The 26,434-nt window shown below is 41.2% G+C and overlaps 1 protein-coding gene across 1 annotated transcript in view; it reads right to left on the bottom strand.

Moving 5' to 3' along the window:
• Positions 1–26,434, bottom strand: part of LOC126088400 (uncharacterized) — a 422,478-nt gene that overhangs the window by 374,826 nt on the left and 21,218 nt on the right. The window contains exon 2 of the mRNA XM_049906540.1: positions 24,027–24,266. Within this exon, the coding sequence (XP_049762497.1) occupies positions 24,027–24,266 (240 nt within the window). The remainder of the gene's footprint in view (positions 1–24,026; positions 24,267–26,434) is intronic.

Here is a 26,434-nt window from a genome sequence, read left to right as displayed (position 1 = left end):
GATACGAGACCTTTGGGATACAGCATGGCGTTCCATATTACCCTCCTGAACCGACCGATTCCATATTCTGCTACCAGTTATTGGATCCCGACCAACGCGAGCAGCAATGTCGCGAAACGATAAACCGCAATAGCGATAGGCTACAATCCGACCTTTTATCAAAGTCGGAAACGCGATAGTACGCATTTCTCCTCCTTACACGAGGCTCACAACAACGTTTCACCAGGCAACGCCGGTCAACTGCTGTGTGTATGAGAAATCAGTTGGAAACTTTCCTCATGTTAGCACGTTGTAGGTGTCGCCACAGGCGCCAACCTTGTGTGAATACTCTGAAAAGCTAATAATTTGCTTATCACAGCATCTGCTTCCTGTCGGTTAAATTTCACGTCTGTAGCACGTCATCTTTGTGGTGTAGCAACTTTAATGGTCAGTAGTGTACGTTGTAAAGTGCGTAACACTATCTGATATAGACGACTCGGATTATAAATGTTATATTACAGGAAGAAATGGAAATAACTGAAACGCAGATTACGGAATGAGGCTCCCGATCTTAATCTCCACCACTTGAACTACTCAACTAAGACCTCAAGTTTACCAACCCGCGGTTCGTACGAAGCAGCATTAAACGTGTTCCACGCCTCCACTATAGAAACCTCGATGCAAAGACGGAGGATTCTGTCGGAAACACAAGCATCGTCAAGTGAATGCATAAAGTCACTATTTATATTTAGAGACAGTTAACCACTAAAATTTCAATGTCATGAAAGCAACAACCATCAGTCCTATTACCAGAAAGAAATATACTACGTGCTAGGATATTTAAATGATTAGCCTTTCAATGCAGTGGCAGATAGTAGAAATGCCATTTACAGTCTGGATGTAAGTAAAGATTATTAAGCGAATTTCTGATTTACAAGCTGTATTTGAATACTGACACGTCGTACTAGGCCTAACGGAAGAAGCAGATACTTCTACCAACATGTGTCGGAATTCGGCATTGGCAAGAATGTTGTCTATCGAGACCGCGATTTGTCGTTCCGCGAAACTGCTGCTCGACAGTTATTTGATAACTGCCGATGGACTCACATCACATAGTGTCAATCACTCCAAGTGACTAGCGTCAGAGAAGGCATTTTGTTTCCTCGGCTGGAAGTGTTTATACAGCCATTCACGTAGCTTTCGTAAAGAAAGGGGTGCCTTTGTAACAAAACCCCCATGGACAATCATTATTGCAGCTTTCCTTGACTATACGTCAGAGAGGGACGTGCCGACAGTAGTACGTCGAATGCCGACAATGGATTCAAGAGTGGAATTATGTGTTTTTCAGACTCTTTTTCAATGAAAAGATCTGTCGAGGTTGTAAAATAGTTTTATTCTATGTCGCGACTGGTATCGCGTCAACTGAAGACGCATCCTAAAGTGAGATCGATTCTATGTATTCTCCATCACCTCACGAGTCGTCTTCAGATGACGTGAAACGGGTCATGACTTCGGATAAAAGTATTTTATTGCCACCGCGGATCATTTCATTCAAAATGTGGAAATTAAGCTGCGGCTGGCTGCCGTTTAAAATAATTTCGGATTCGACCTGCCCCTTTCTATAACATCGCGGTGAACCTACCAGTAAGTGCAGACTCTGAGAACGAAAGTGGCCAGAATGTGTTCGTCATCGTCGTAGATGCCGATCGCCTGGGATGATGGTATGGGGTACCACTGGGACCAAAACACTATCTCCTCTGGATTACACAGTCACTGATTTTTACGAGAGCTGTTTCATTTTTGAGGCATTGAGTCCCTACCTTCGATGTACTCGAGACCCTTTCAACAAGACAACGGAAGACCACCCTTCACCCGTGCCTTCCTAACCTATCTCGTTGCAGAGAGTGTTATCAAACACTCTCAGCTACTGAAAACGTCTGGTCACAAGTGGTCAGCTAATACGATTGGTAAGCTCAGCCACAGAGCTCAACATGCATGCAATGACATACGTGGAGCTCCATACAAACTTAGACTCGATGCTCATACGGAATACAGTCATCCTTGCCGCCATTTGTGCAAAATTTGTCCGCTTAATTTCGCACCTTGTATACACAAAATCACTTAATAAATTAAAATGAATTGTTCATAAATAAAATTCCGCTATTTGCTTTCATCAGTTAAATTTTGCCATTTGCATTAATCTTCCACAATGCAAATACTATACCATTTGATTTGAATAAAGTTCTCTGCACGAAACAAACAATCTCTTATGTTTACTAAAAGTGGTCATTAAGTGTAAATACAAAATAGAAGTGTCACATGATATACGAAATTAAAGCTTTAGATCGTTACGTCTCAATAGTAAACCGAACTCAGATATAAATTTAGTAACACATATTTCAGTTATCGCGGAGAGCGGCGAAGCAGCACGAAGCGGTATTGTGAGGTAATGATCATCTCACCCCGTTAAGGCTCAGGGATACCGTTGTCCTTTGTTATGACGTAACATTACGATTGTTACGTAAAGTGAGCAGTTCACGATATTATTTTATGGTCTTGGAACGTAATAGTTCATTTATGGGTGTTTCCAAGCTCGTACAGGTAATCTGCAAAGCCATTATGACAATATTTATGACAGAGATTACTTACTATGGAAGTTGGAGACAATTTATAGCCCAGTGTGCTGTGAATGAGAATTCTGACAAGGATGGGGCGCAAAAATTTCTTACAGAAATAGCCATCCTGTAGTCATGGATAGGAAAGAACTTCATGAAATGGTAGAATAGTAGAAACCTACTTGAAAAAATTTGAATAGGAAAGAACCTGAAGAAAGGAAAACACAATTAACGACAATGGGGGAAGATAATAACGTAACAATAATGTAGAAGGGGCGGAAATACTTTAGTACTGGTGTAGGTACGCTGAAAACGACGTTATTATATACATAAACTGAAATATGTGCCAGATTTTAAATAACTAAGAAGTGGAACCGTAACAGCTGAAGGTGCTACATTTATTCCAAAGCGAATATATAAACGATAAATTGACTGTAGAGGTTTCTGCAACCATATGGAAATACGATTGAAGTAAAGAGTGATAAAGTGTTTTGTCTGGATCCCACAGCTTGCTGCCGAAATTTTGATTAAGAGGAAGGAAGACAGGCAAAGTCTGCTGACTTCTGAAATGTGGACGTGGTGGAGAATGGAACAAGTACGGGGGCGTGCTGAAAAATAACGGATTCGAATTTATCTTGAAAATTTTGAAGCTTTTTAAATAAAACTAACTTTATTAAAATTCTACACTTTTGTTCTCATTGCCTACATATTTATTCCTCCGTACAGACGGCCTGGTGACGAACACATTTTTCCCAACGAGAGACCAATTTGTTGATAACACCACCGCAGAATATTTGACTTGGAGCCGCAATCTCACCTCTGCACCCCTTCATCACTTTCAAGTGAGGCCCTCGAACACGTGCCTCAATTTTTGGAAAAATGTGAAAATTGGATGGGGACATCTCGGGACTGTATGGTCCGGAACATTTGATTCGAACTTTATAAGCGAAAATCTTTCTAATACTTCTAAGTGTGGACCAATTCTACACAATCATATTTCCTTTCCATATTTAGTTAGAATGTAGTATGGATCAAACGAAGAAGAAAACCTTGACAACCATGAGCACTTGTTCACCTTTGCTCCTGTGGAAAACGTCTCTTCTACTTAAGAAGTGATAATGGCTATTAACGTAGGCATTTTGGAACCCTTTGTTTCGCAGACAATTTTTTCCTGTTTCAGTCTATACTACCCCGTCTCAAAATATGGAAAGAAAGAGCTTGCAGTAGACGTTCATTGCCAGAGGTATTAGAGAGAACTTTGTTTATGACTTTCGTGTCTGCAGTTTCTGAACCAGGGTCCATTGTCTCAAATTGGTACATTTGCCCTTCTCCATCCATCATGAATGCTACATCGTTTCGGAATCAACCTGTATGATGATACACCAAAATATTGTGACACTACCCAACTTGAGATTGAATGCTGCCTGGTGGCATTATGCAGTATAGAAAGCTTACAGGCAGATTAGAAACGGAATTGAAGTCGTTCTAGCGACAATACGGCCAGCAATTCAGCAAATCCAGTAACATAAGTGACTCCGACAAACAGCAGATGTTTGTGACACGGAATCTAAGAACTAGGATCTCTGAAACAGCGAAGTTCGTGGTCTGTTCGTGTGCTACTATCGCGAGCATCCAAGGAAACTGTTTGAAGTGCGGTGAAACGAATAGCAGGCCTAAGATGTGCGTGCGTCTCATCACAGAAATGGAAGCTTACCAGTTCAGTAAAGCAGGAGAGACAGCGATCTATGGAAGATCTAGTGACAGTGTACACGGCTAGTGCAAGCACAGCCATCTCTGAGGACAATGATCGGAGCACATCGTGGAACATGGCGCTCTGCCACAGACTATCCGGAAGTATTCCAACGTTGACGCAACGGCATCATCTATTAGAATTCCAATGGGTACAGGATCATTGACATATGACTTTGGGTCAATGATAAGAAGTAGACTGTATGGATGAACCACGTTTATTGCTAACTAGACCGATGTCTGTGTATGCGTACGCCGTCATCTAAGTAAATACTCGGTCGAAATATGTAACGCGCCACGTGCTGGTGGAAGCAGGATTATGTTCTGAGCGACATTCATCTTGGCTTCTATGGTATCAGTGGTAGTAATCAAAGAAAGCTTGAGAGTTGTGGGGTATATCAACATTACGGCACACTACCTTCATTCCTCCACGGTAGGTAAGTTCTCGGAAGGCAACGGCATTTTCCAGCAGGATAACTGTCAGTGTCAGAGGGCATGATAGTTCTACAGTGTTTTGAGGATCCAGGAATTTTAGCTGATGTTTTAGCCACCAAATTGCGCTGGTGTAATAACGTTTATATCATATTAGAGGTATCTAAGACTTCATAAGGTTCTACAACACTGCGCAAGTATTCGGCATACAGGGACAATATGGTGTCAGAGAGACAAGGAAGTTTGAGCGTGGCTCATTGGTGAGGCGGCCTGGCGTCACGGTGTCAGCATCTCAGGAGCTTGCTACTGGCTAAGCAAGACTCCAATACAAGTAGTAACACAATATTTCCGTAGCTGAGATTGGCTGAAACGGGCGACCATGAAGCTCCCTCCGATCGACAGGAACTCGACGGTCAGTACTGGCAGCGTCTGTCTTGTAGTGAGGGCCACAGTGAACACTCGCCAGTTATGTTAATTATTGCATTACAAAGGCATTCTGGGAGTGGTGGGCCACAGGGTCTGGAAGAAACTAGAGTCAAATGTCCAACAAATGCAAAATGATACCAACAGGTAATAAACTGTACAACGTACTGTGCGCACAGAAAACTGTCATGCCTTTAAAATCACAGGAATCACAAAACAAAAGAATTTAAACTGTGTGCTCCACGCTGAAAGCCAAGTAAATAAAAGATGTACTTCGGATATTATCATTACAGCGCTAAATCCGCAACTTGTGTATGAGCCTACGACTAAGAGCTTGCAATGCAGCGAAGCGACATCTCTGAAGACGCCGAGTTGGGGAGTTAAGACAACCTGCGAGATGTGATAAATTTCCAACGACAACCTCGCATGTACAGCTAGAGGCAGGGACAAGAAGGGTGTTGTAATGTCATTTCAATTGAACGCGTATGAGACGCCAACAGACACCAGCTCTGCCGCAGAAAATTTACGCAAATGGCTTTACCTATGCGCAGACGCTTGGTGCGACGTAATTCCACAACCCTACAATGGAATCGTCGGAAGCACGCCACTCACAATCACTGCTACACTGTGTTCCACGTGTGGACCAATACGCTAGACGGCGATAAAGGTTTGGCTCTTCAGAGTACGGATAGCACTGCAAACGGATATCTCTGCCATATGTGAGATAACTTCAGGCAAGCATCATCCTTTTATCCTCGCGTTTGGTCCTTGGAGACAGTACGGTTGCTTCATTTCTGGGGCTAAAATGAAGTTCGGTCCTTCAGATTTATTCTATTGTCCCCGGGATCATTTCGTGACCAACAGGGGAGTTAAGCTTGGTACTATTGATAAGCTAGCTTACGTTAGTTTTGTTGAGCTAAGTACGCAACATATTTCAGAAACATAAATGACAGCAGAAGGTAAGTAGCATCCGTCAAATGATGACGATTGTCATTCCATTGCACAATTCATTGTGGCAAACAAGAGCAAGTACAGTTAACGTGTACGCCATGTTGTGAATAACATCGCTGTAAGAAAATTATCTCGTCACCGGAAGTGACTGAAGAAGCCCAACAATTTCAGCTGTAGTACACAACGTAAACAGAACACTGTGACTGAAGGTTTATTAATAATTCGGGCCAAACAGGGTGTCAATATTGCATTTACGTCTAACGCATGCTGTCCTATCGACGCGAACCGATAACGCTGGTATCCATTCAGTGTGTTAATAACATACACTACTGGCAATTAAAATTGCTACACCAAGAAGAAATGCAGATGACAAACGGGTATTCATTGGATAAATCTATTATACTAGAACTGATATGTGATTACATTTTCACGTCATTTGCGTGCATAGATTCAGAGGAATCAGTACCCAGAACAACCACCTCTGGCCGTAATAACGGCGTTGATACACCTGGGCATTGAGTCAAACAGAGCTTGGATGGAATGTACAGGTACAGCTGACCATGTAGCTTCAACACGATAACACAGTTCATCAAGAGTAGTGACTGGCGTATTGTGAGGAGCCAGCTGCTCGGCGACCATTGACCAGACGTTTTCAATTGGCGTGAGATCTGGTCAATGTGCTGACCAGGGCAGCAGTCGAACATTTTCTGTATCCAGAAAGGCACGTACACGACTTGCAACATGCGGTCGTGCATTACCCTGCTGAAATGTAGGGTTTCGCAGGGATCGAATGAAGGGTAGAGCCAACGGATCGTACCACATCTGAAATGTAACGTCCACTGTTCCAAGTGCCGTCAATGCACGCAAGAGGTGACCGAGACTTGTAACCAATGGCACCCCATACCGTCACGCCGGGTAATACGCCAGTATGGCTATGACGAATACACGCTTCCAATGTGCGTTCACCGCCATGTCGCCAAACACGGATGCGACCATCATGATGCTGTAAACAGAACCTGTATTCATCCAAAAAATGACGTTTTGCCATTCATGCACCCAGGTTCGTCGTTGAGTACACCATCGATGGCGCTCCTGTCTGTGATGCAGCGTCAAGGGTAACCGCACCCATGGTCTCCGAGGTGATAGTTCATGCTGCTGCAAACGCCGTCGAACTGTTCGTGCAGATGGTTGTTGTCTTGTAAACGTCCCCATCTGTTGACTCGTGGATCGAGACGTGGCTGCACGATCCGTTACAGCCATGCGAATAAGATGCCTGCCATCTCGACTGCTAGTGATACGAGGCCGTTTGGATCCAGCACGGCGATCCGTATGACCCTCCTGAACCCACCGATTACATATTCTGCTAACTGTCAATGGATCTCGATCAACGCGAGCACCTGTGTCACGATACGATAAATCGCAATCGCGATAGGCTACATTCATACCTCTATTAAAATCGGAAACGTGATGGTAGGCATTTCTCCTCCTTACACGAGACATCACAACAATGTTTCACTAGGCAATGCCGATCAACTGCTGCTTATGTATGAGAAATCGGTTGGGAACTTTTCTCATGTCAGCACGTTGTAGGTGTCGTCACCGGGGCCAACCTTGTGTGAATGCTCTGAAAAGCTAATCATTTGCATATCACAGCATCTTCTTCCTGTCGGTTAAATTCCGAGACTGTAACACGTCATCTTCGTGGTGTAGCAATTTTAATGGCCGGTAGTGTATTATATCCCTTCGAGCGGTAAACCGTAACCCACGATGTTTTTGTACTTTAATACATCTTAATACAACATTCGGAGCATGTGTTGCTAAAAAAAATTAACCTTTCTTAACTGATTCGTATTTTTAAAGTGCTACAAAACAGGAAACTTCAACGTTCTAGTCAAATTTTGAGCATGTTTTTAATACTTACGTGCACGAAAATAAAACCCACTTTTAATGTTTTCATGCTCTATTCAGATAGTAAGGTGCGCTTCGACAAACTTTCGTTACCCAATTCAATTATCCAACTTTTATCGAGAAAATTAATTCACCCAGTCCTACCGCTCTTTGAAACCTGCTTGGAATTTTATCGGCAGGTGAAAATTTTCAACGCTGGAGTTCACAATCACACATATCAGCAAATGCGAGAACTACGAAACAGAGGACATCCGGTGAGATCATCGCACTGGCCCGTAATAAGTTGTCCGTATCAGTTTTTTAACTGCACCTATATGCACTCTGTATGCTTATTTTGCATCGGAGTTGGTAACCCAAAGCGCGTTTCCAATGATGTCAGTCAGGTATGTTTACGGAATATTGAACTGCCGGACGTCTGCCAATTCCGATCAGTGTTATTCATTCAAAGCTTCGCTCCTCTGCTGATTTTACGCCCAGGCGCACTCGACGTTTGTGGAACACGTTAAGTACAGACAGTGTTTAATGTTTTATGCTAATTATGTTCATGTTAATAACAAATAAAAATTTTCGGATTAGACAAAAGAAATTCAAATTAGCTACACAGAAATTTGTATATGTGTGATACAGAAAAGAAAATTATTTTGTGAAATTTACACATTTTTAGTAATGAAAACTTTTTCTTCATAAGCTTCTAAATTTTAGGACGAGAGGTAGTTTGACACGTCGTTGTCACTACACACTGTACAGGGTTCAGGCACTTCCTTCCCTTAAACTTAGGTTTTATGCAAAACCACTCTTCATCCAAGAGGTGATTTAAGTATTATCTCTTATCACTGACATATCTTAACTCTCATCATGTACCATAAGCTATCTATCTGTCCAACGGGAATCTGTCACTGTGAAAACTATCTGAGCTTCTCCATTCCTTTCTGTTTACGAGTACTTCCTTACATCTCATCAGCTAATCCTATCCTATTATTCCTCTGTCTTAACTTCTTGCCCATCTTTGACTCCTTCTGCACTGTTGCCTCCCATTTCTATTAGATGTTAGTACCTACATTAGAGATGAAATTAACAAGGAAATTACTTAATAGGATATTAATAATTTTGTAAGTTCTATGTATTCATTACTGTACATAGTTCATTTTTTCATTATTATTATTATTATTACTGTCATTACGTATTGCTCCTGTACTATACAGTTAGTGGTACTGACTGACAAAGAATGGCTGGTGGGATTATTGGTAGCCGGCCGCGGTGGTCTAGCGGTTCTAGGCGCTCAGTCCGGAGCCGTACGACTGCTACGGTCGCATGTTCGAATCCTGCCTCGGGCATGGATGTGTGTGATGTCCTTAGGTTAGTTAGGTTTAAGTAGTTCTAAGTTCTAGGGGACTGATGACCATAGATGTTAAGTCCCATAGTGTTCAGAGCCAAGACAAGGAACCTTGTTACAGAGTTAAGTGGAGAGTTTGTATCTGAGGCTCAGACGCTTCTGCGACCGTATCCAGAGTGTAAGAAACATGTATGACACAAATTGCAGAACACATTCTTCACACGTAGGCGAAGAAATTATGTTATTTGAAAATAGGTCAGGGAACGTTTTGTTTCCAGGTTACAGCTCATTTTCTCCAACTCATTAACCATGGGAAACACACATGGACAGAAGGCATCAGCATGTCACACGCACCTCTTTCTCACAGGAGATGGCATTGATACGTGCATCAACCCGCCGTCATACATAACTTCTGATGCAATGATGCATCCCTGGACTATTGAGTATGGTTTCGTAGCCTTCCGTAACACGGTCAGGGAGACTCTGAACATCTTGTACTGGGGTTCCATACACAAAAACTTTCACATGTCCCCACAAACAAAAGTCCAGTTGGTGTAGGTCCGGAGAGCATGGACGCCAGGAAATTGGTTCAGCTCTACCTATCCATCTGTCACCGAATCTGTTATTTACAAGCCCACAGACATTCACACTAAAATGAGGAAGTGCTCCATCGAGAGTGAAGTACGCTTTTTCTCGTATAGCTAAAGGTAAATCTGTTAACAGATCGGCTAGGACATTTTCTTCAAAATTATGTTAACTTTGTTCATAGAGTCTTCGGTAGAGGAAGTGAAGCCCTAACAAACATTCACCAACAATGCTGGCTGAAACATTGACAAAAATTTTTTTTAAAAGCTTTGTGAGGTTTGACGCCTGTCCATACATGCCGATTTACTTACAATCTGACCTCGTTGACTCTCGGAGAAAATGAGTCGTAACATGGAAACTAAACGATTCCAGACACATGTTCATGTAACATACTTTCGTCGTTTACGTGTGAGGAATGTGTCCTGTACATTTTTGTTGCACACATTAGGTTTGCAGACACCTGGCTTGCCTCACTTGGCGGTGTGATACGTTGTTCCGCTTAGTTATGTCAGGGGTCCATTACACACAGTGGATTGTTACCGAAATATTAGAAGAAGAAGGTGAATTTATGAGGCTGCATGCCCGAAATTTAATGGAATAGTATTTACGCAGCGAAAACACGAAGATGCTGAACAAAACCTCTTTTCCTCTCGATGGGAGCGGATGAAACAAAGGACGAGGGTAGACAAGGATCCTTAGATCTTAGTACGTTTTCGTAGCTATGTCGGGAAAGAAATATAGCTCTAAGCACTTACAGAAAGCAGTGAAGCTTAAAACGGTGTGGATACTGAAATTTGGCTAAATCCGAATGTAAGTTCAGCCGAAACTTATGGAAAGGGCCTAACGATGTTCAGAAAAGCAGATGGCGTGTTTATTGCTGTTATAAGTAATTTATCTTGCAATCAAATTGAAGCAGGTAGTTCCTTTGAGTTAGTATTGGTATAGGCTATACTCGACAACCAGAAAGATTCAGGTGATACATTTGCTGAAAGGTTCAAAGGAGACCTGAGTATCATTTCAAATAGGCAATTCACTCATACAGTTATAGTTGGTGGTGACGTAACTATACCTTCAATATATTGGGTAAAATACATGTTCAAAGACGGTGGTAGGTATAAAACGTGGTTTGAAATTGTACTAAATGCTCCCTCCGAAAATTATTTTGAGTAATTATTTCAGGAGCTAACTCTAAGAGTAGATGGTTGCAGAAACATGCTTTACCTACTACCAACTAACAGTGCTACACAAATACCAAGCTTCACGACGCTGCAAGGTTTTACGAGCACGTTGTCGTACCAAGACTGAATATCGTAACATACAAATCTACCAAAATTCAATAAAAAAGTGTATCTACTTTTAAAAAAGGAGGTAAAAATTCATTTGATGTATGATCTGCTGAATGGAACGTATAGTCTAATTAGTACACAATATGGATTGAGAGTAAATCGAAGAAAGACGTAAGTAATGAGAAGTAGCAGAAATGAGATCAGTGGGAATCTTAACATCAGGATTGAGGGTCACAAAGTAGATGAAGATAAGGAATTCTGCTACGTAGGCAGCAAAACAACCAACGACGGACGGAGCAACGAGGACATCAAAAGCAGACTAGCGCTGGCAAAAAGGGCATTCCTGGCGAAGAGCACACTTTTCGTGTCAAACATAGGCCTTAAGTGAGGAAGAAATTTACGAGACTATACGTTTCGGCCACAGAATTGCTTGGTAGCGAAAAATGGACTGTGGGAAACCGTTACAGAACAGAATCCCAGCATTTGAGATGTTATGTTACTGAGGAATGCTGAAAAATAGGTGAACTGATAAGGTACGGGATGAGGAGCTCTGCACAGAATCGGCGAGGAAATGAATATATGGAAAACACTGACAAGAAGAAGAGACAGGACGACAGGAAATGCGTTACTGACCCCATGGTACTAGAGGAAGCTGTAGAATGCAAAAGCTATAGGCGAAGACAGAGATAGGAATATATCCTGCAAATAACTGAGGATGTCCGCTGCTCATGGTCTAGTGGCTAGCATTGCTGCCTCTGGATCACGGGGTTTCGGGTTCGATTCTCGCCGGCTTGGGGATTTTTCTCTGCCCAGGGGGTGTTATCCTTTCTCATTTCATCAACATCATCATCCGTGACCGTGGCTTATTTGGACTGTGTAAAAACTGATCTGTGAAAAATTTGGGACTTTGGACGGGCGCAGATGACCGCGCTGTTGAGTGCCCCACAAACCAAGAATCATCATCAAATAACTGAGGACATTGATTGCAAATGCTACTCTGAAATGAAAAGCTTGACACGCGAGATGAATCTGTGGAACGCAACGTGTATGTATGAAGACTGATGAATCGAAGAAAAAGAAAGATAGAAAGGACAGTATTTGGCGTGATGTCCCTCAAGAAGGGACCCAAAAACTCAGTCTGAAGCCAAAGTACTGCTTCCATCACTGCGAGGTGATCCAACGCCTTGTTGACTTCCCCAGTTTGTAAAAGTATTTATCTTTAATAAATCGTTTAGTTTATCCGAAATTGTAATAATCTGTTTTTCTGTAATTCACATAATTTCTTCGTCTTGCATATTTGTATTTAATGAATCATTTAGTTTATCCGAAATTGTAATGATCTGTTTTTCTGTAATTCACATAGTTTCTTCGTCTTGCATCGTGTTTTTCTTTATTTTTATTTATTTATATTTTCTTTTTGTGTATTATACAGTTCTTGTATGCAGAACTCGCAATATTCACCAATACTGCATGAAACACAACCTCATTTCTAGCAACAACAAAAATTTTAGAAAAAGACGGAAACTGTTTATAGCGATCACTAGTGCACATTTTCATCATGCGATTGGAAAAAAATTATTAGTCTGAAGTATCAAGTTCAAGGAACATTGCATAGTAATTCCGAATAACGCCGGCACTACAATATCGTATTTATCCGCTGACACCTGGCAAGCGACTCCCTGAACAGGAGTATACATAATAGATGTGCGAGTACAGGTTGTAGACACATGGTTCACGACATTTGAGAGTTTGGGTGTGGCTGTAAGGCCTGCTCGAATAACAAAATGGTAGCTAGCACGGTAGCTCAGCGAGTTCGGTCAGAGGGCTACCTACCGTCTGTAACCGTCCGGAAAAAATTCCACGAACAATATATGACAAAATGATATCACAAAAAAAAAAAAAAAAAATTAAAAAAATTGTAAGGTTGCCGTTCGCGATAAGTGGGATATCCGGGTTCGAGTCCCAATCCGGCACAAATTTTTGTTCGTCTTCATTTCATTATTAAGCTGATGGTCGTCCGTATTCGCAACTGCATATACGTTTCATGCATAAAAACACCAGGTGCTCTTAGGTACAGTATCTTGTAGGTACAGTACTGTACTATTCATTATGTTCCGTCGTGTAAATGAAATTTCGGTTTTTCATGTACTCTAGTATCAAAACAACGGAAACGCGGCTCACCAGGGTATCTCAATAGGGTGTGCACATTTAATTAATAAATTTTATGGACGCCATGATCCACTAGAGCGAAAAGGCATACGTAGTTGGCCATGTATATTGCAGGTCACAGTAAGATAGTTTAATGCTTTTACAATTAACTTACAGCAAGAGAGCTCCATGTGTTGTAATACGGAGTCGGACAACTTAATTCTCATATGGTATTCTTGGAGTCAGATCTCAGTGCATTCATTACATTCGTCTAGAAATAATTAACAACTGTGTTAGTAATTGTTACAAAGTCACTCTTTCTGCCGGAAATAGTGCTACATTTTACTTCAAAAAATTCGACAAATTTACCCATTTCAACAATATATTATACATTAGGACGCTCCACAAACTGGTCACCAAAAGTTGCTGGTTTGAATAAAAGTCTAATGGTCCGAAGATGTGAATTTGAAACTCTCACATTCAAAGTAACTGACGATAATATTAAAACTAGCGTTACTACATTCTATTGAAATCAGTTATCTGCGTCAAAAGATAAGCTCTAGAACGATAGAAAACATGTAGTAATTCTAGCAAAATTACCTAAGTAATAATGAATTACATTAGACACAAGTGTGTCTGATCTCATTGCTAACAGTATTCCAAGACACAAATAACGTATAGTGCCACTTCATTGGAAGTACTTACAACATTAGTTTAAGCCGTTAAAAGACTTTTAAAATTCATCATAAATTTGTAACATTCAATTTTGTATTAAAATTACCTGCCCTCTTCGTGCAACATATATTTTTTTACGGTCTCCTTATTTTTCTTAAAAAGGCGCGACGTATTCCTCAATGCTGTTGTCAGTTTTATCCGATTCTTGATCGTTGCGAGCACTTTAGTTACCTCATGTCAATCGGCCGAGCTTCTGAATACCAATCATGCGCTGCAATAAAATCTAACTGTGAATGTGATGCACATCATGGGTACTGAAGTCGACTTAAATCCACAAATGATGTAGAAGTGAAGAGAGTGAATGCCTTTACGTTGTTTACAGGCTGTTTTGGAAAAAAAGGAAAAAATCAGTTAACAGTGCTCATCGCCATTTTTAAGCATAGGCCGTGTTGAAACACAGGCGTCAGTTTTAAAAGGTAACACACTCTACTCTGTTGGCAGTGTAATCTAAATCCATTTTATCACTCGACTACACGAATAGCATTTTATGGGTTACGCGTCAGCTGTGATGAAATAAAATATCTTGATCATCCTTAATTGGAAAACCGTTTTATCTCTACTTCGTTTCGTTTAATGGGTCTCCTCATTTCCTCCGGCCGAAGAATGATGAAATACAGGAGACAAAAATCTAGGTATGAAGTAAATTGCACGTTAGATTTAACAGGTTATTCAATCATTTCTCCAATATGAAATGGAACTTCAAAAAACGTTCAATCAAGCACTCTTAGCACTTCACTGAAACGATGGCTCCAATGTTGATTACACTTCGAAACATCGTTTTTATGGTCTGACGCTTAGAGATGCTGGCTGCTGATACCGACCTTCTGGTATCAAGTAATGGAGACTTCTCCATACCAAAAATTTTAACCGGTGGGATGTGATCGTGGGATCTGGGATACATTTAAAATTCACTTTCTATGTTTTTCTCGTGTGACTGGAAAGCATGGCATCCAGCGAAATTGTTTCACAGTACAAAACTGCACTCCATTAAATTTCCTGGAAAAAAGTTCCTACTCTTTTTTCTCAGAGACAAATATTTTCGCGTTTCAGGCATGGGGAACTAGCAGATTATTGAAACTAGTGCCTTTAAGTGTTAACTTAACGTTTACTTTTAATGTAGTGGGTTACAAACAAATATGAAATATGTATAACACATCTAAATGCAGAAGAACAGTATTAAGCGATACATTGTGGTCGGGCCCTTTCTTCCTTCGTAAGCTACCTGAAGAGCAAGCAGGTGAGTTTAGACCCCACCACGTAACAAGAAGCAGCTACTACTGTCATATTGAACCTTCTCCAACATGTCTTATGAATCACTAGCGATGCCATGTGCAGACTTGTCTGCGGGTGTTTAATGTCCACTGTGCTGTCACTACATGTAATACAGATATGAGTTACTGATAGGGGAAAAATGCATATGGAAAAATTTTCTCTATACTGCTAGAGAGAAAATTAACTCTTTTGTCATCCGTTACGGCGGTTTTAGTGTCCTTCAAGGGGAGAGTGGCTTTCACCACCCCGAGCGGTGCAACGCCGAAGGTATTAGTTCCAAAATAAAGATGTATCAGACATTTTTTCTGGGAAATTTGATGTAGTTTAATTTCGTACCTGGAAATATTTTCGGCAGAAACCGCGGTCTTCGAGTTATTCGAGGAAAACATAGAAAGCCAACTTCAAACGCACTGTAAACCGAATGCTCACACCCTCCCTGCCAGAATTTTTAGTATGTTCTTCATGTACTGTACGAAAATGTTCGATTAAACGTTTTCCTTCTAAGATTCCGTCGTTGACTGGACTGCAGGCAGATCTCGGACAGCGTCAACTCAGACACGTAAAGCCAAATGAGAAGCTGGTGGCGCGAAAAATCTGAAAATCTGGTTAGCCACGAAATGGCTTGTATGGAAAACCTTAGGGGGGGGGGCTATAGCTGCTAATGTAGTCGAGAAAGGGAGTTCAAATCGCAATAGTACGTTCACTTTCTCATAAAATAAGCTATAATGGCCTTATGGATATACGCGAGCATTTTAGACATTATTTTCTCTCTCGATGGCGTCGTTTCTTCTCTTGATTCTAAGTTAATATGTTTCTGTATCACCGTCATGAAATTACAGGAAATTGTATAAACAGCTTAGGAGTAATCAGTGTCACCAACCGCGATCTCATAATTAGTACCAGAATCATTCGAACACATATATGATCGTAAACATGATGGGACACAATGCGAAAGTAGGATACGTCAGTGATATTACTGTAGTGTGTCTGTAATTATGCTGTAGATATTCAGTAATGGCACCGGAGGCTGTAAACAGTGGAAATAATTATAGTATTGAAGCCAGCAACTTAATTCACAAAGTTGAATGAATATACCGCCTTATCCGTAAGACTTTCCGCAGATATTGTCACATTTCGAAACATACCGGCAAGTGACAGAACAAGATTATGCAAAGGATATCTGGAGGATATATCTTTCGTCCAGGTAGTGAACTGTTAGAGAAGAGGTGCTGTACACATTACGGAATACCACGATCTGTAAAATGAGTATAATTTTTTTTCCATTAAAGGTATTTCTTCATACATGTTAAATATATTCATTTGTTATCAACATTTCACTTACACAGCAAATTTACCTGTTTTATTTAAGTCTAAACACTATTTTAATGTTAACGATGGACTGTTGTAGTGGAGTATGCATCTCCTTGGCTGCAGTTTATCTTTAAATGGCGTATAAAGTACCTTGAATGAAAGTTTAAGTTCGTTGTGACCTTTACCATTAATTACATTACTTATTGTGATATCACGAGGAGTGGTCGTCCGGATAATCAGTGGCAAAATTACTGGGAATACGAATCCATGTTGAATAAGCTTTCGACAGACACGACCAGTGGATACTGTGTACATTTCCTTACTGAAAGCCCTTAAACTGTTCAGTTGTTTCTTGACGCATTGCAGAGTGGAAACTTCATCTATAGGGTCCAGAAAAATGAATCTCTTCATCTTGGTCTCTCAATTTTGATAATATTGTCACTGACAGTCTCGACAACCACTCTCTATAAAATTACAATGAATAAAGCAATGAATTGTAGAGATAACTATGCCATAATACCGCACCGAACTTAAAATCTCTTAAACTTTCATATATATACGCACATGAATATTTTAGTGGTTTCTTCTCAGTTTCTGTGTGGTCGTAACTGCACCACTAAGTGTACTATGTCTGTCAAAACTGACTAACAGTTTTGTATTCACTCGAATAACTGACGTGCTGCTAAGGGGAAAATAAGTATTAATTTCTTAGTGTAGCCACGCAAAATTGAAAGTATTGACCAACTTCAAAATATACCACTTCGAATACCTATAATTTGTAGTATGCAAGTGACGTGAGTACTGACGTAATGTTGCTCATTACACTAGTCACCAATACAAATCTCTGCACTTACACTCTTTGCACACTGTATATACATCTTTGAAATTATTTACTTTTCTACTGTGGCTCAGCATATTTGAATCTACACATTCTTAGAAGTTGTGGCTTCACCTATTTGCGTGTTCATATTAGGTCTAAGGACAATTATTCTCCAAGACTCTCTCAAGACTCAAAACTGACGTCTCAGTAAATACAGTCAGAATACTCATGTCTGACATCAAAACCTGGTACGTATAGTTACGACCGAAAGTAATTGATGATCATCGTTGTAAAGAACTCGTGTTTACATTGCATACAGATCATATGAAATTAAGAGAAAAGAAGAAATATGGAACTGGCCCAACAGCGGTGTTGTCTAACCTGTGAACATCATTCGAGAACCAGTGAGATGCATCAGCAAAAGGACGCAAAAGTGTACCACATTTGCAACAATCACACTGGATCGGCACTTGGAGCCGTAGGCTTGTCTCTAGCGAGCAGTGGATTAGTGTCTGATTGCTCATTAGCCACAAGTGGCATAGGTCGCGGTCGTATCCTCTTTTATTACCCGCTCTTAATTAGCCACTAATACCTGTCGCGGCTGAAGACTAGCAAAGCCTCAGTTGAAGACACTCAATTGAGGAACGTGCAATGCATATAGAAGGGGAAGCAAACTAAATAATAAAACTGATTTAGAGTCTATGCGGAGTAACAGACTGAGAAACGAAATGATCGTGTGGCATTGGCGCACTTGAAGCTCCACCAGGGGAAGATCGGCTGCCGAGTTGCAAGTCTAATTTCAGGTGACGTCACATCGGGCGACTTGCGTATCGGTGATGATGAGATAATGATGAGGACAAGACTCAGTCCACGAACGAAGAAAGTCTCCAACGAGGCCGGGAATCGATCCCGGACCTGCTGCATGGTAGGCAAACACGTTGCAACTCAGCTTGCAGGCTGACTAACAGATGGAGAGGAACGTTGAAATAATTTGTTCCTGAATATATCAACCGCGCGCACCGAATTACGGTTGTAGGACATTCGTTCATTGCTTTCCTGGCCATAATTTCACGTCGTTTCCTGGATAGTAGATCTCTTCAAATTTACCATTAAACAATAGTCTGAAACGGATAGTGGCAGATTATAGGATTACTGGTACAATTTTGGTGCCTGCCACAGCACTTAACAGCCTAGGGACAATTCTAAAACTATAAAATTAATGATACAATTAGAATCAGTGGTAGAGGTTCCAAACGAAGGAATTTTTGTTGAAAATTCTACACAAACAGTACACCTGTCACGAAATCTGCATTGTAGAAGCAATGACGTCCGATGTCCTTATCAAGACAATTTGATAACAGAAGTTCAAATGGTTGAAATGTGTCTGACCACTATGGGACTTAACATCTGAGGTCATCAGTCCCCTAGAACTTTGAACTACTTGAAGCTAACTAAACTAAGGGCATCACAAACATCTATGCCCGAGGCAGGACTCGAAACAGCGACCGTAGCGGTCACGCGGTTCCACATTGAATCGCGTAGAATCGCGCGGCCACTGATAGTAGAAGTTGACGTACATAAGAGGTAGTAGATGGCATAGCATAAACGGAAGTGTAGCCACAATTGTCAAGAACCATACATGGTAGACTGTCCAATAAGTTTGTTTCGTTAGTAACGGACGTACAGTACTGTGAAATGATCAGTTAGGACAGTTGCAGTCATTTATCCTCCGGCCAACGCGCAATAAAAATACGGAAGGATATAACTGTTATCGATACAAAGCACTTTTCGCCAGTTGATTTTGGAGTGTGTGCCTAGATGTAGATAACAAATTTCATGTTAAAAAATATCGTCGACTTTAGCAAAATGTAGGCACATTATTTTCTGAGTAAGCATCGGCACTGTTTCTTCGTACCTCATTATCACCATAATACGTTAGACCTTCAATCAGAATCTACCTAAATCTTCGGAATACGTATGCATGGCAGCCTCTGTCCCCCTTCACGTGAATACGATTACACCACCTTGTCCGGCACAAATGCAGAGAGCGCATACACAGTGTAGGACTGCCAGTTAGCGGCATTGATACAGATCATGTGTCTCGCTTACTTGGCGTTAAACAACTCTTACAACACAAAGAGTGAACAAAATGTTTATTACGATGCAGCATGTTTCTTTTTATCTCCCACTAAAGTATCAAAACTAAATTTCGCACAAAATTGAAGTAACATGTTTCACCGATACATACTCTACCGTTGACTGTCCCAAGGCTCAATATTATCCCTGTCTGGTGCACAGAACAACATTTGTACCTCCGTTGTCTAGCCGATGTATTCATTGCAGCAGATTACTGTAAATAACGGTGTATCGTCATACAAATACGCCCAATCTAGTTCGTGTGAGTATTATTTTAAAACACAAGTAATTGAACACACTGTTGAACTTCCGATCGCCTCTTTATTCTACGATTCGAAGAATGAAGGACCGCAGAAAATGAAAATGAGGAGACAAACTGTGGGGAAGTGGAGTAGTGGGAGACTAGGAAGTGCATGCAACTTTCCTGTGGTATTTTCGTTATACAGTAATTCGCAGTCAAGAAGTAATCTAATGTGAAAAGCTTTTTCTCAGACTTTTGCTCTAATGCTGATGTTCAAAGCATCACCCCACACCTAATATGATTCACGTGCAAATTAGCACATGCATATAATGATCCTGGAATCGTCGAATTACGTCTTAAAAAGTCTCTTTCTCCGTACTTTCCTTCTTCCTGAGCAACATTGTCTCCATAGATACAAAAGTTTTGGATTCTGTCGACACTCAGTCCTCGGTTATTTCGATGATACATCTATTCGACTACCATCCATAGTTCTTTGGCCTATAAGTGGGTTTTCAGAAGTTTAGTGGCCAAAAGGAGAAAGGTAAACACTGCACCATTAAGGCAGTGGCTAATAAAGTGCTGTGGCACTCTGATCAACATTTGGACGGAAGATAGCTTATATATTTGGTATTCGGCTTCGGAACTAGCTAATCTTTCATCAAGACATAACATCATCTCAATAAATAAATTACTATGCCCAGGAACTCTGTTGTTACACCGAAAATCGTTTTCTCTTGTTTGTGATTCAAATGTGACCACTCCATTGGGATGGCGTCACAGTTTTCCTAGTATCAAAAATTTTTGTTTTGTAGACGTTGACAGCCGTTATTGGACGGCACAGCGTTACGAGCAGAGTCCCACATTGGCAGATGAGTAGCGGCCACTCTCGCACACGTGTGGACGGAAGTTTAATTAGTCTGTGCGCTGTGAGAGATCCGGAGAATGAGCGCTGCACAGAATGCCGGTCGAGCTGTCGCGCAGAGGTCGTTAGGAGAATTGGAGGATTAATTATGCATGTTCGCAGGTTTCGAGAAGTACGGAAGATGTACGGGCTCATAACGCCAGATTTCACACCACACCACAGAGCAAACCAGGCGCACTAACCAAACTGAAAACTATTACAGGATCATGTCGGTGTGTATTAATGAACCACCGGAAACTACCTAAACATGTCTCAAGCTCTATTATGTATTTTTCTTTGAATGATCCTCTAACCTCGTGTCCCTTGACCATATACATTTTGCTTAAAAATTTCTACTGGTACAGATAATTGGAATACAACTTACAGAAACTGCAAATACCTGTAAAATAGTGTCCGTATGAAAAATGTGCATGCTGAGTAAGCGACAGATATCGAAGAAAGACAGAGAAACTCAAGAGTATACCGTGTGTTTCAGAAACCCTCTCAGCTAGGGATAACCGTTGTGTGGTTTCCATGGTTTCAGAACAGCTATATTTACTTCAGGAATCGATGGTCTAATTCTTCTTTACCACGAGTGGGAAACTATCACAGAGTGGATACTAACACTCTGCAAATAATTCACAAAAATTCTTCATATCCAAAGTGCTCTTGTTCAGTCAACCTCGACTATTCAGTGTTTCGAACAAAGTAGGAATACCAGACTACTCTAGTGTGCATTGCCTCTTGAACGTGACTTTCGTTTCAGTTACTCAGATTATTCTGGGTTGTATTTCGTGTGGATGTATGCAGCACGGATACAGTAATGAGCGCTTGTACAGTGTAATAAAATACTAGTGAACGAACGCGGTCAGGAAAGGACACGACGAAAGTGTATAGACATGTGACCTGCTCACTTGCTTACTTTCAAAGCAAACCACGTTAAGTGGTAAATGTAACGTCTCGCTCCAGCGGACTGACCAGGTCAGCTGTGACTTGAGACGTTGTCGAGCAAGAACTTTTACAACGTTTTGTTTAACACGGACAATTAGCTCATGATCATACGGCGCTAATTCTCGTTTCGCCGGCCTCATTCAGGAATGAACAAATCTTCTGCAATCAGGGTTCGAAACTTGCGCCTCCAAATCCAACTTCGCCAACTTTGCAGCACTTTAATCACCTTTAATAGCGATCCTATAGATACAAATCCTTGTCAAGTAATGTAAAGTCCTATCTACCGGGGTGCCTGTACTGGCGAGATATTGTTGTCCTTGATTCTCTTCAAACCATACGTTGATGGAGTGGCTAATTCAAATGATACATCGTTATCCCTTTCCATCTGCACCATCCTCCAAAATTAGCTCGTGCTTCCTCTGTAATTACCTCGTCGTCGATGGTACAAAAACTCGACCTGTTTTTCAACAAAGTCAGATATCATTCGTTCAAGCTTCCTCTTATTTTACCATTTAAGACAGTGTATCGAATCTAGCGATATCCTTCAATCAATGAACAAGACCAAGGCCATAATTAATGCACTTCTACTTCCTGTTATGTAACCCAGAGACATGATTTCGAAAGCGGTAGCATTTTATTTGCGGAGGTTTTATATTCGACTAGTTTTCAAAATATGACCTTCTACAGAGTAGGTTAAATCTATGGAATAAAACAGTATTATCTCTAAGCAATTTTCGGTAACTGGGGTATGAAGCAGTTTTCGTTAACTGGAGTGTGACGCCTTGATGTAGAATATGAATGAGTTCTAATACTGATCGATGTAGTACAATCTCTTAGGAGACCCTTGCCTACGGACGGATACGTGGTATTTTGGTTCAAGAGCTCTGTCCTAAACTATCAAACTCATTTTAATGTACTTTCACCTCCAATGTCATCAATTGCTTCACTTTACGTTGAGTCATGTTACGAATTCGGAAGAAGAGGGATACGAAATGTGCAAGTGGGACAAAATTAAAAGGTAATTTAAGCAAGTCATCGCCTTGAATATCAATGTCCCCGTTGCGGTGTGAGCACCAATTAGGGGGCCATTACCGTGTCATCAGCTGTGATCAATTGCCTGGAGTATGCAGATAGGGGCCTTATCAGGAGGAAGCGTGAGCCATTGGCTTTCCTGTAATAGTACACGGTTTCTGAAGCAAAAGTAGATAAATAAATTTTAATAATCATTCTTAAAAATTCTCCATTACTATGTTTCAGAAGACGGCATTCGTAAGACCACTCAACCAGATTTACGTATTTTTGTCTCACATGCAGCTTAATTTTGCTGCTCACTCGAGGAGTCTGTCAACAATGTGATAACGGTGGATACTGCCGCATGTTAGGTGATTCATAAATGATAAAAGTGACTGAGTTATCTGACACGGTAAACTGTCATCGAAAAATGACAGAACATCTTGCCACTTCTCCTGTAACTACAACGAAAACAAAGTTTCGCCCACTGGAACACTTCGGTGTGCTTGGATTTCAGGTAAGCTTTAAATTTTCAACGCTGTCGTGCATTCAAAATATAACAATAAGTTTAAAGAAATCAGGTAGGCTAAAAAAGGCATTACGGTTTCTGAGGCGGTGGATGCGCACGCGAAAAATACAAGAAAACGAAAGTGTTTAAAGGAAACAGGAATATTCTCAATAATATCACAGTTTTCAACCTAAAATAGCGACAAAAACATGCATGCTGCCCATACGGCATCTTAAACAACACCGAAGCTCGTCTTACGCTATCCAAACATTTGTATCGTTTAGAGACCTGTCACTGTTTAGCGATTTAATATAGTAGAGTAGTAATCGGCACCAGTCATACTCATTTCGCGCACACCGCGTTTGAAGGGCATACAACCTCCCATTCGGGTGTAAGGGGTAGGATTTCACCGCAGCGTACCTGAAATGAAACGTCAGCCGTATGACGTGAGGTATCGCATGGAAACAATCTTGTACGCCTCAGCTTGTAGAAACACTACAGGATCACACCCTCCAAATGCTTCCTGCATGATACGCGAGTAAAATAAGTGTTCGTTTGGTACCATTGTTGCTTAATTTTTATCTTCTGTTATTGAAGTTGGCGTCAAATAATATTATTTTATTTGAATGAGCTATTATTGATAGTTCCCGAAGAAAAAATATTTCGGTCATCTGTAAGGTGATTTTTTTTTTTTTTTTTTTTTTTTTGTATGACATGCTCAGGTATTTTACCTGCAGGGAAGAAGACCATTAACAGCGAATGGGACGTGTTCCAGTGCGGCGCCGCACGGTGGTTCTCCCTTGCGTCGCCGACGGAGCGGCCCGTATGACGGCGGAGCAGAGTCGTGTGCGTGGCGACGCGGCGGCGGCGGCGGCGGCGCCTGCTCCCTGCCGGACCCGTGCAGCACGCGAACGTCAAGGCGCGCTGCGCGCTACTGCCGAGCCGCGGCCGGCTCAGCGCTCGAGTCGCGACTGCAGGAGCCGACTGCGCATGCGTCGGACGCAGCGCCAGTACTGGACAGACACGCTGGCGCCGGACGTTCCGTCAGGACGTAATTCAAACCGCTCCCTGCTGCAAAGGAAGTCCTGTGTTAGCAGCGACGAGAGCCCATAAATATCTCTCGTGTTGGTACTCCGAGTTTTTTAAAAAATTTTATTTCAACTTCTATAAAAGTATGAATGTTTTCGTTGCACACACCATATCTGTCGGACGCAGCCCATCTCTCTGTCCCTTTCAGCATCCCTTCTGGATTATTCTTCTGAACTGAGTATGCTATACCTGCTGCAAAACATTGATAATCTATTGTTGTTGTTGTGGTCTTCAGTCCTGAGACTGGTTTGATGCAGCTCTCCATGTTACTCTATCCTGTGCAAGCTTCTTCATCTCCCAGTACTTACTGCAGCCTACATCCTTCTGATTCTGCTTAGTGTATTCATCTCTTGGTCTCCCTCTACGATTTTTACCCTCCACGCTGCCCTCCAATACTAAATTGGTGATCCCTCGATGTCTCAGAACATGTCCTACCAACCGATCCCTTCTTCTAGTCAAGTTGTGCCACAAACTTCCCTTCTCCCCAATTCTATTCTGTACCTCCTCATTAGGTATGTGATCTACCCATCTAATCTTCAGCATACTTCTGTGGCACCACATTTCAAGAGCTGCTGTTCTCTTCTTGTCCATACTACTTATCGTCCATGTTTCACTTCTATACATGGCTACACTCCATACGAATACTTTCAGAAACAACTTCCTGACACTTAAATCAATACTCGATGTTAACAAATTTTTCTTCTTCAGAAACGCTTTCTTTGCGATTGCCATTCTACATTTTATATCATCTCTACTTCGAAAATCATGTTATTTTGCTCCCCAAATAGCCAAACTCCTGTTCTACTTTAAGCGTCTCATTTCCTAATCTAATTCCCTCAGCATCAACCGACTTCATTCGACTACATTCCAGTATCCCCGTTTTACTTTTGTTGATGTTCATCTTATATTCTCCTTTCAAGACACTGTCCATTCCCCTCCACTGCTCTTCCAAGTCGTTTGCTGTCTCTGACAGAATTACAATGTCTTCGGCGAACCTCAAAGTTTTTATTTCTTCTCCATGGATTTTAATACCTACTCCGAATTTTTCTTTTGTTTCCTTTACTGCTTGCTCAATATACTGATTAAATAACATCGGGGATAGCCTACAACCCCTACTACTGCTTCCTTTTCATACCCCTCGATTGTTATAACTGCCATCAGCTTTCTGTACAAATTGTAATTAGCCTTTCGCTCCTTGTACTTTACCCCTGCCGCGATAATCTAGTACTCTTTGAAAAAACAAAACACATATCAAGAACGCCGAAGGACACCGTTGAAACAAATCGTCATTCGGTACCAGATTCAAACTTCTAATCATTTTCGAGTATCACAAAAAATTATTTGTAATAGCCCAATGTACAATCGCTGTACTGACTGTTGTAAATATTTTTATGAACATACAGTAGTGTCCTATATTACCAAGAAGAGTGGTTCCTTAGACTCTGACAACTATAGCTTCTACACATGGAAACTTGTTTATCACAGAGGTCCAACTCAGATTTAACGTCATTAAGATTTCGTACTCGACAGAAACGTCTTTAAATACTGGATGAACATTAATAAAAGCCGGCCGAAGTGGCCGCACGGTTCTGGCGCTGCAGTCTGGAACCGCGAGACCGCAACGGTCGCCGGTTCAAATCCTGCCTCGGGCATGGATGTGTGTGATGTCCTTAGGTTAGTTAGGTTTAAGTAGTTCTAAGTTCTATGGGACTTATGACCACAGCAGTTGAGTCCCATAGTGCTCAGAGCCATTTTTTAATACTAGGAGTCGTCTCAATATCCTGTACAATACGGTTCTCCAAATCTGGTGTACGCACAGTCCGCACTTTCCTCTGTCTGAAAGGATCCATGATAACACAAACGCACAGAAAGTACGTGAAAGTAGTATGATGTGGTTAGAGTTCGAGGGTACTCGTTTTGACATAACTGTTCTGTCATCTGATTCACTGTACACAACTCAAGTTGTATTCGCTCTTGACATTAACAGTCCGTTAGACGTAGATGTACGTTTATAACAGCATTGCCCAGTTAAAGTAGGTTTCCAACATGA

This window comes from Schistocerca cancellata, chromosome 6 (genome assembly GCF_023864275.1).
Source record: "Schistocerca cancellata isolate TAMUIC-IGC-003103 chromosome 6, iqSchCanc2.1, whole genome shotgun sequence".
Classification (NCBI taxonomy): domain Eukaryota; kingdom Metazoa; phylum Arthropoda; class Insecta; order Orthoptera; family Acrididae; genus Schistocerca; species Schistocerca cancellata.
Note: the sequence above shows the minus strand (reverse complement) of the source record. Positions and strands in the feature narration are given on the sequence as shown.